Consider the following 11,477-nt stretch of genomic DNA (forward strand, 5'->3'; position numbering starts at 1 on the left):
AATAATAATTAAAAAAAAAAATTTGAACAGAAATGTGTCTATGTACATGTATATTATTACACAAAACTGCACACACAAAATAAGTACCGGTAGCATAAAATTGAAAATTAATGTGTTTATGCAGCTATAGTCATAAAAAAGCATGCAAACTGTGAATAAAAAAATGGACAACTGAGTTACTTAATACAGACATAGTTGAAACATGGCAACAAAAATAAACTAGAGTTGCTAGCAACTATAAAGGCTTCCAAGCAGTTATCGTAAAATTTAAACACATTGGTTAGCGCAGTATGTCCAACATTTTTCACAGCATTGTTCACCAGTACTTGACGTGAGTCTCTATGGTCATATAAAGTTTCATGACTGTAGTGTATTGCACCTTGGATTTATGCACGAATGTATGAAAATAGAGCCATCGTGAAACGGTTATTTGCACGCCGCGGCCATGTTTTGTAACGAAAAAAGCGTGGATTTTACAAACGGTAGAAAGGACCTGGTCATGAACATGCGTGCCAATTTAGGTGTTGATTGACATTGGGGTTTAAGACAAGAAGATTGTTGAATATTTGGCACCAATCCAGTGTAGCGGGCAAAGTAATTGTTCAATCGACCTCGATTGAACATATGTTTTCTGTAGGCCATTGCTGCACTGTCTGCTGCCGTTGTCATAGTTCCACCTTAAGTTGTTTTTAACGGCAAGAGTTTTGAAAAATTCCCCAAATTTCCACGAGATCCAAGATGGCGGTCGAACTAAGATGACTTTTTCATTTGGGGACGCCAGTCTGGTTATCCTGCCATAGACATCTACTTACATATGCGTTTTCATAACTCTGCGATGATGTTTGTACGGAATAATAATAATAATAATAATAATAATAATAATAATAATAATAATAATAAACACAGCAATAACAATAGGTTTCCCAGCCTTTGACTTGGAAGCCTAATAAAGGAAATATGGTTCACAATCACAACAACACAACATGTTCTCAAAGAAGCCAGTGTTCTCCTAAATCACAGACCTGCATCCAGTGCACTTTTTTCTCCACATGATTTGGGCGCAGCTAATGTCTTGCTACAATTGCATTTGTCAGCTGGCACAGAGGTCAATACCTTCAGTGCTGCTTTTCCTTCTATACAAAATATTTCTGAAGACATTCTATACTTCAATCTGTAAATAAGTAAGACGAAATTGAAACTAAAATGGGTTCATATACCATAGAAAAGTGCATACAGTATAGGCTACAGTAGGCAGCCAGATGCATAGGAAAATACAAGGTGATCGATCGCACTTTGTTAATTATATTTATCTCACGTGTACAGTTCCTTTGCACTTTTTGTACAAAATGATTCTTTGGCTAGCTGCAATAGGTTATACAGTAGGCTATATAGAGTACAGTTACTCCTAGTTATTTCCTATGCATTTCTTGCAATTGGTGTCTGCGAGATACACATTGTAAAACATGTGCACGGTATTTCATTGTAAAGAATAAAAATCTATACATAATGCATTTTTCTCATATACATTTTGTATTTCTCAATGTATTTACTTTATATTTTAAAAGTATTAACAATATATTTCACATATATACACATGTATATATTTTAAATACATAAAACATTTATTTACCATATATCATATATTTTTCACATCTAGAAAAGGGGGCAATTTTGGTGTATTAAAAATGTATAAAATATCTTGATAATGTATTTTTTATTATATTCTATATTATTAATTCAGCAATGATATTGGGAAAATATAAGTATAATACATTTCTTATTATATATTAAACATGATTACTGTGGATTCAGTGTCTATTTCTTTCAGAATCTGCCTGAGACCAAGAATATCATAACTACATTCATATTGTTAAGATATGAGCATAAAAGTTTTGAAAATATTAATGCCACGGAACAAGACTGTCCACTGTCCTGCACGCACAGAAAAATAAACTACATGTATATTCATACAACACAATCTTGACTCAGAAGTCAGGAGGTAGAGGACAATACTTTGAAATCCCTCCACCATGCAACACACATTAAAATGACATTAGTAAAAGGTTACAGACACTGGAGCACAAGTCTAGATCTCTACACATTACAAATATCAAATCTAAATCTGCCATGATTGATCCTTTTCATAGTCCCCTGCATTACATTTCCTTGCTTTCGCTCAGATCTGCAATTTATTCTCTCCTGTCTTTTCCCTATAATGACAAAACTCACAGCCCAGCCACTAATGAGATTTTGGCATGTGATTGCAGTCCAAAACAGCCCACGGAAACAAAACAAACTATAAAGGGTTCATTAAGGAAGGGTCCATCCCGAATTATACAAGTACAATGAACTCCCTCAGCTGGCAGTGGATAACCACAGACTAGGCTGGAAACTAGTGCCTGAAATGCTTTTGTATCTACTGCAGGTTTACTTCCTGCCCAGTTGCTTTTACATTTTCTTCCCTTTTTCTCACCGATTATTAACAACTGAAAAGTATTCTCCCAGATGCTTTTATCTTGTCAACATGCATCTGGTTTCACATTTCCTGAGGTACATGCTTGTACTTTTTGAGGATGTTTAGATTTTAGAAGTAAATGTTTAGAAGGAGTGTTTCTTTTCTATAGGAATTTATTTTAATTTTTTTGTTATGTTCTACACTTGAGGTTTATGAAAAAAAAAATCATTAACAAACTAAAATTATTTATTGAGATTACACTTTAAAAAACTACAGTATAGTCCAATGAACAATTGTGTACATGTACATTTTCAGTTTTCATAATTTTGCCTGCTTTTTTTGCTTTTTATTTTTTTCTACACATTACAATACAATAACAATGGAACAAAAAGTACCCCTGTGGCCTCAAAAGAACTCTTGTGTATAAACTAAAAGTATATCTGGTACACCAAAATGTAATCATTAACTTGTCCCCCACTCAACTCAACCCAACTTACTTACCTGTACATCAGCGTTTCTTTCCCCAGCCAGAATCTTTCCATCTCATCGACAGCCAGTTGCTGCTCCTCTCTGCTGCTTCAGATAAGTTATTCACTGTGCGACACAACTCTTGGCCACGGAATCCGACGTCTCTGAGAAACCGGGTTGTAGAGTGTGCTACAAATCCTCGACAAAACACCTCCACTGGGTAAACCTGGACTCTCCATCCTCACTGTTCCGCTTCAGCGGCTAGTTGAGCGTACTGAAGTTTCTTCCTCTCATACACCCCATCCACAGCATCCTCCCATGGCACTGTTAACTCTACCAGGTGAACAAGGCATGCTGATCCAGACCACAAGACAATATCTGGTCGAAGGTTAGTGGTGGCAATCTCAGGTGGAAAAGTAAGCTGTTGACCAACATCTGCCAGCATTTTCCAATCTCTAGCAGCTTCCAGTTCTCCTGGGCGAAGCTTGGTTTTAACACCTTTTCTTGGTGGCTGCTCTCCTGGGTGGAGGAATGTTGTCTTTTGTGTGTAATGTTTTGATGGAACAGGTGGCAACTTATTGGTCATGTTATGCTTGTCTTCCAATGCTAAGGCCAAACATCGCAGCACCTGTTCATGGTGCCAAGTAAACTGTCCTTGGTTAAGACCAACCTTACATCCTGTCAAAATGTGCCTTAATGTTGCAGGTGATGAACACAAAGGGCATGAGGAATCCTCTCCTACCCAGAGGTTTAGGTTCTGTGGTGATGGGAGAAAATCATGTGTTGACCTGATGAGGAAACTGATCCTGCTCTCTTCCATTATCCATAGGTCTTGCCAGCCGATCTTGTGTTGTTCCACACTCTCCCATCTCATCCATTCTCCCTGCTTGGCCTGGGAAATGGCCTTTATGCACCTCATCCTCTCCTCCTGCTTCTGCACCTCGTTGACTACCAGCTTCCTCCATTGAGCTGGGGTTGCCTTGTGCCACGTAGGAGGAGCTGAACTGAGACCAAGACTCCCTCTTCCATGCTGAACTTGCCTCATGATATCACCGATTCGAAGGGCAGCCTTTGCATCTTCCACGACTTTCTTTGCCGCCCACTTTCTTCCAGTTTTCATCACAGGTGCTGCCTCCCTTACGCATTTGTCGCGTTACTCTACTAATGTAATTTCCAGTCGGACCTTGGCACACTTAACTCCTCGGTTAGAGAGGAAACTGGTAGCTGCAGTATTTCTTTACCATAAAGTCCCACTCTGCTGAGGCAGCGTGGAACGCCCAACCATTTCCTGAAGTATGAACATATTAAAGCTTCCAGCTTCTCTACTGTTGTCAAACCTTGTACATAGTCAGTGGCCACAGCAGCCTCGGCAGTAGACCAAACTGAAAGCACCAGAGTTTTAGTTTGCCTGTTAAAGCACTGCTGTCTATGCTCTTCAGCCTTTCAACTGCTTGTTGTCTGACTTCTCCCACACGAACTGTGTCCTATAGATCCCCGTCGTACCATCTCCCCAGACTTGTCACTGGCTTCTCAGACACTGTTGGTATTGCCTCACCATTGATGTATAACCTTTTATCTACTACTTTACCTTTAATTATAGAGATGCTCCTTGATTTAGTGAGCTTGAATTGCATTGTGCCCATTCAATGTTATTAGTTAATCTGCCCAATAACCAGTTAGTGCAGGCTGCTGTTATAGTCATGGTTGTCATGTCATCCATGTATGCTTGAATTGGTGGTAGTCGCATTCCAGAAGCCAAGTGCTCTCCTCCCACTACCCATTTTGATGCCCTAATGATTACTTCCATTGCCATGGCAAAAGCCATCGGAGAAATGGTGCATCCTGCCATTATTCAAACTTCTAGGCATTGCCATGTAGTGCTGAATTCTGAAGTTGAAAAACTAAATTGCAAATTTACAAAGTAGGCCTTCACTAAATTTGTTATTGTCATCGGTACACTGAAAAAATCAAATGCTGCCCAAAGAAGTTCATGTGGCACTGAATCATATGCGTTAGCCAAGTCCGGGAATGTCAGATGGAGCTCCTTCCTCTCCTTTTTAGCTGATTGAATTTGTTGCCAGATCACATAGATGTGTTCTAAGCATCCTGGTAAACCTGGAATGCCTGCTTTTGTACTGAAGTGTCAATGAATCAGATATTATTATTATTATTATTATTATTATTATTATTATTATTATTATTATTATTATTATTATTATTTATTTATTTATTTCTTAGCAGACGCCCTTATCCAGGACAACTTACAATTTTTACAAGATATCACATTATTTTTACATACAATTACCCATTTATACAGTTTTTTTTTTTTTTTTTTTTTTTTATTGGAGCAATGTAGGTAAAGTACCTTGCTCAAGGGTACAGCAGCAGTGTCTCCCACCTGGGATTGAACCCACAACCATCTGGTCAAGAGTCCAGAGCCCTAACCATTACTCCACACTCCTGGGAAACCTGGAATGCCCGCTTTTTGTATTGAAGTGTCAATGAAGCAGTTCTTTAATAGGTAAGTTGACAATCTTTGAGCAATAATGCTGAAGAAAATCTTGCCTTCTACGTTCAATAGGGAAATAGGGCAAAACTGACTGATGCTTGTATAATCTTTTTCTTTTGGTATAAAGACTCCACCTGCTCAGCACCATGCTCTTGGTACAACCTGTTTTTCCAATGCCACTTTCATCAATTTTCACAGGATTCGTAGAACTCCTCAAACACTCTTGTACACTCTGTACAGAACTCCATTAAGCTGCTGCCTAGACTTTCCAGGAATAGCTTGTATTTTCTCCTTCCTTTTTTCAACTCTAAAACTGTCGCTTCCATATGCATAGATGATGTCCCCAAATTTATCCAGCTTCATTTTAACTGATCCACTTAACCTTTCCAACGCAAAACAGAGATCAGTGTTTACGATGTCTCTTGGCCATTTAACTCCAGGCTTGTGCCCGTTGAGGTTCTTTTCTCTCTTATACTGGTTTGTCTGACCGGGTTCACAAGGATCATTAGGTTCATCACTAGCTGTATCCATGCAAGTCCTCCTCACGTCTATGACAGGGGTGCTGATATCCTGCGAACTGTGGTTTGCTTCCTGTCGCTGAATTTCTTCCGACTGACTTGACTGACTTTGTAAGAAGTACTGATCAATGTGAGGCCCTTGTCCCTTCTCCCTCAGGCATTTCATTCTCCCTTGATGAATCTTCAAATACCTGACCGTTGTCGCCTTGCTCCAGCCGCAGACACAAACCTGGAGTTCCATGTCTTTGCTAACTGCAGATCTTGAACTAGTCTTTTGTGAAGTACTCTCCATTCTCATATCCGTTTCCATTCCAAAGTCGTTAACCATGTTGTCCAACATTGAGTAAATGATAAAATAACCACGAAGAGGGTACTTGATTCAATGGTGTTGTCTGACTGTTACTATATATTCCAGACACAGTGGAATTTAAAACTATTTTGTTCCTACAAACAATTAGGCTACTATGTTGTGAGGGCTGATTTAATAAAGTAACTATTTTATCTTACCCAGGTGAGTTTCTTCAGCATATGCAGCTGTGAAATGGCAGAAATTGCATATTCAATGGTAACACTGTCTGATCTATGCCCATTAAATTGCTAATGGAACATGGGAGCCTAATTGCTTTACCAGTGTGCCACTAGGCAGCAGCTATCATGTGAGCTATAATGATCTTTTTGTTTTAAATCGTCATTTTAATAACACAAAAGTAAATGACTCTCAAAATGAGAGCAATTAAACACATCCACAGGATATAAGAGTCTAATTAATGCACTAGTCATGGCCTAGATGATGAAGAAGTTACTGGACAAATGAATTTTTGATGAAGAAACAACCGGTAACTTGTTCTAAATGTATAAGATTAACACTCAGAATAGAAATTAATTCATTAAGACATGTCACTACACTGAGGGCATGCCTAGGGAAAAAGACATTAATAACAATAATGGAATCTAATTAAAATTACTGCAAACAAACCAGGCCAACTTGGAATAGATCAAGGAACAAATCTAGGTTATCATACAGTAACGGCGAACAGTGTCACATCACAGACTTCGAAGTACATACTGTATAGACAGATTTTCAGCTTCTATAGCAACTGCAATTTTTAAACTGTTATGTAGGTTTCTATGGAAAGACAAATAAAGGATTTTAAAATGTTACAGTAGATCCCATGCCCAACACATCAGTTGACTGTAACAAATCAGTTGTTGTTGTAAAAAAGTGAAAGTGTCAGTGTGCAATATACCACACCTTTGGTGTGCTGAGAGCTGATGCCAAGTGAAATATTATAATGACTGCAAACCTGGAGTGTGTTTGTGTTCTTATAATATGGCTGGGGTATGAATGTGTCACCTACCAGATTCAAAGCAACCTGAAAAATCAATTTAAAAGTAAACTATATATATATATATATATATATATATATATATATATATATATATATATATATATATATATATATATATATTGTAAGACAGCAGGGAGGGGGTTAAATCCTCCCTACAAGAAAAAATGTGCGGAATGCACATTTGTTTGGTTAATTGTGTTTTGCTTTATTGTTTGATTGTGTTACTTTATTGTTTAATTTAATTTGTTAGTTTTGTTATTGTTTAATTGTGTTTTGCTTTGTTGTTAGTCAGTTCCATTAATTATTTTATTGCTTAATTATTCCCTGCACCTGGAGATCGTTATTAAATTAGAACCAGGTGCAGGGAATAAAAGGGGAGCAGCCAGTTTGTTGGGGGCTGCTAAGGAGAAGGAGTGATCTGCTTCCAGGCAGTCATTGAAAGGACAAAACGTAAGTTTATAGTACGGAGTGTTTTGATGTTTATAGCAGGTAAACATCAAAACTTCCTGAGCAACATCCGAAGAATCCGACCCTTCCTCACCAACTATGCTACCCAGCTCCTGGTCCAGGCCCTGGTACTCTCCCGCCTAGACTACTGCAACTCCCTCCTGGCTGGCCTCCCTGCGTCCGCCACCCATCCGCTCCAGCTCATCCAGAACTCTGCTGCCCGCCTGGTGTTCTCTCTGCCTCGCTTCGCCCACGCTACTCCACTACTCCGCTCGCTCCACTGGCTCCCGATCACCGCTCGCATCCAGTTCAAGACTCTTGTACTAGCCTACAGATGCCTTGACCAGACTGCACCCAGCTACCTCCAGACCCTCATCTCTCCCTACACCCCCACTCGACCTCTCCGCTCCGCCTGCACTAGAAGACTAGCTCTACCTCCGCTACGCTCCCCTGCCTCCCGAGCCCGCTCCTTCTCCACCCTTGCTCCGCAGTGGTGGAATGACCTCCCTACAGATGTCAGGACTGCCCAGTCCCTGACCACATTCCGGCGCCTCCTTAAGACTCACCTCTTCAAACAGCACCTGCAGAACTCCTCTGTTTGTATCCTGGGACACTATCACCCTTCATGTAAATGTGCTTTATTTTGCTCTTATCTGCCCCCTATTTTACTGCATTTAATCCTGTACTTCAGAATACTGTAATCTGCCAAGTGTTTAACCTGTAGTACTTTGTATTTAATCATATCCTGATGTAACTATCACTATTTAATCATATCCTGATGTAACTATCACTATTATCTGCTGTATTATTGAATTGTGGTTTGTCACACTTGTACTTTGCTTGAACAAAAGTTATTGTATTTCTTGCTCTTATTGTATTACTTGTATCGTAACACTTGAAATGTATTTGATTACGATTGTAAGTCGCCCTGGATAAGGGCGTCTGCTAAGAAATAAATAATAATAATAATAATAATAATAATAATAATAAATGGCTTAGCTGTCCTGTGGTTCAGTTCAGGTTCCTGTGTGTTTAGTTAGTACTCAAAAAGGAGCTAGGTGTTTGTTTGGTTTATTTTGTGTTTTTGTCTGTATTAAAAGTGCGTGTAAGCGCTGAACCTCCAATTCCTGTGTGTTGGGAAAGTTTTTAAAGGGGCTTGAACCGTGAGTGGTGCGATTGGTAATAAGTGTTATATGTATAACATTTAAATACCATACCTTACTATTAAAATGACTAACTACTGACAATCAGAGATATGCAAGGCCAATACAAAAAATATAACCATTGGGTGGTACGTTCACCTAATCCCTTTCACCAACCCCTTCTGGTCAGGTGCCAAACAAGTTCATCCAGATTTCCCAGGCTGGTACTCAGCTCAAGGTTTCCCTAGTTTCACTACAATCATGTATTTAGAATATCGGTCGCCACTTTGAAACTACTGTAATGGGTAACTATAATCTCCCCAATCACACTTTAGATTACAAAAGTGTGAACAAAACTAGCGAAAAATAGGTATTGTTTCTGGAAATGGGGGTGGTCTGAGACATAAAATACATGACATGAACATAGCAAGGCAAATGTATTAAATACTAAATGAGCTGGCATACCCTGCCATACACCTCTCTGTAGGCCTCTGCAATCATTAGTCTCTGAGCATTGCTGCGCTGTGTCAGAATGTCAATCAGCACATCTTTGTCACATCCTGTTTAAGAACAAACAAACAAAAATAGTTTCAATCATTTGTCACTTAAAACAAAGCTGGCAAATGCTTCTCCATCTCAACTGAACTTCTAGTATGTCTACATGTGCTACAGTGTTGCATGTCAAGTGGATACCACTGTCATGGTGTTTTACAGTTACATGTACAGGGCAGTTTGGCTGTCTATCTGTGGACTGGCTGACTGATACAGTATTTTTTATTTTCAGTTGTATATTTTGTTAAACTTCAACCTGTAACTTATAAATGTAAAATAATTGGGGATATCTCTACACATTAAACAGTTTTTTCTTTGTTTTTATCAGTTACATTTGCCAACTTTAGTAAAAATAAATAAATAAATAAACAGCTGCCAAAAACAATATAAATGCATGTTTCACTGCTAATCAATGCATGAATAAAAAATAAATAAATAAAAACTGTGAGTATAGTAATTCCTGACAGTAAATTTACATTTGTGAGAGATGTGCTTTTGGTAGTTACTGTTTTGTCAGATTTTAACTGGGAACACCATGTATATTTCAGATTTTACATGGCCGATCATTACACACTAGCTCCATCAAGACAAGGATGGCTGTATATATTATTATTTATTATTATTATTATTATTATTATTATTATTATTATTATTATTATTATTATTATTATTATTATTATTATTAATCTCCCTGCAGAAGCTTTACAGTACAGTGGCCCTGAAGTGCAAAATACAAGCAAATAAAATGTTAGCGACAAACAAACAAATGACTTACAAATAAGAATGTATACAAACATACAAAAAGTGAGCAACTTACAAATCAAAAAGGTAGCGACTTACAAATAAAAAGTTACGATATGCAAACAAAAAGATAGCAACATGCAAACAAAACGTTAACAAGACAGCAGCATGCAAACAAAAAGAGAGCAACTTGCAAACAAATTCCAGAATGGAAATGGGACACTTAAGTGAGCAGGAGCTAGGTAGTGAAGGGAAACAGATCACAGATCTGCAATTGGAGGAACATTCACTCAGTTATTGTGGTCCTAGCAGCAAAGTGCATTGTCTTTGCACAGTATTATTATTTATTATGACTGAAGCATGACACTGGATGAGGTATAAAATATGATTGAAGGCTTGTTTATAAGCACCTACCCGTGCCACTATATATATATGTACCCTATTTTAAAATCTGCATCCTTTGCATCCACCCTCGTAACACATCCCTAAGTAACTATACAGATATTTCATAGTAAGTAAGACTACCATCAATCTGTACAATAGTTACAATATACATATATGAATACAGTGTTGAATATATTATTAAAACAAACAAAAAATATATTTGTAAGTCGCTAAAGTTTTGTTTGTATATCGCTAACATTTTATTTGCTTATGTTTTGCTCTTCAGTGCCACCGTATCAAGCACATTACTTAAACAAAGAAACAAGTAAGACAAATGACTCAGCTTTTTTTTCTTTCTAAATGATCTGCGTACATACCCATTCCTTGAAAGGCTCCATATAACATCTCTGCATCCATACCAGGATTAAAGTCCTGGGGTGGGTAAATGGTGCCTTGCATCTGTGGTAAAAAAGGAGCATTTTTTTTCAACTGAAGCAAACCAAAAAAACATTAAACATCGACATGTATAATCATGTAGAGTGCCCGAGAGCATTCATTTTAGAATGTATTCTGAAGTATTTGACTTATTGGTGATAACTGAAGAGACAACTGTACAAATAACAATGATATAAAATAAGGGGGAGAGGAAAGTGATTCTGTTGGCTTCTGGACATTCTATTGAAATGTCAAGGCTGACATTTTTTTGGTTTTAAATGTCTCACAGATGTACATATAAGTGCAGGACTGAGGCATCCCAGTTGAAACTGTACTGTTTGTTTTTATATCTTTTCATTAAGGATTACAAGAATTTAATTCAAGAATCTGTGGGCAGCAGTGTAGAGTAGTGGTTAGGACTCTTGACCGGAGGGGCGTGGGTTCAATCCCAGGTGGGGGACACTGCTGCTGTACCTA

At 38.1% G+C, this 11,477-nt stretch overlaps 1 protein-coding gene across 1 annotated transcript in view; it reads right to left on the reverse strand.

Moving 5' to 3' along the window:
• LOC117420696 (annexin A10-like) overlaps window positions 1–11,024 on the reverse strand; it is a 29,788-nt gene extending 18,764 nt beyond the window's left edge. Inside the window, exons 1-2 of the mRNA XM_034034229.3 lie at window positions 10,943–11,024; window positions 9,354–9,448 (exon numbers count right to left, since the gene is read on the reverse strand). Of these exons, the coding sequence (XP_033890120.3) occupies window positions 9,354–9,448; window positions 10,943–11,024 (177 nt within the window). The remainder of the gene's footprint in view (window positions 1–9,353; window positions 9,449–10,942) is intronic.
• Window positions 11,025–11,477: the final 453 nt, after the last annotated feature.

The sequence above is a fragment of the Acipenser ruthenus genome, chromosome 1 (genome assembly GCF_902713425.1).
Source record: "Acipenser ruthenus chromosome 1, fAciRut3.2 maternal haplotype, whole genome shotgun sequence".
In the NCBI taxonomy this organism is placed as follows: Eukaryota; Metazoa; Chordata; class Actinopteri; order Acipenseriformes; family Acipenseridae; genus Acipenser; species Acipenser ruthenus.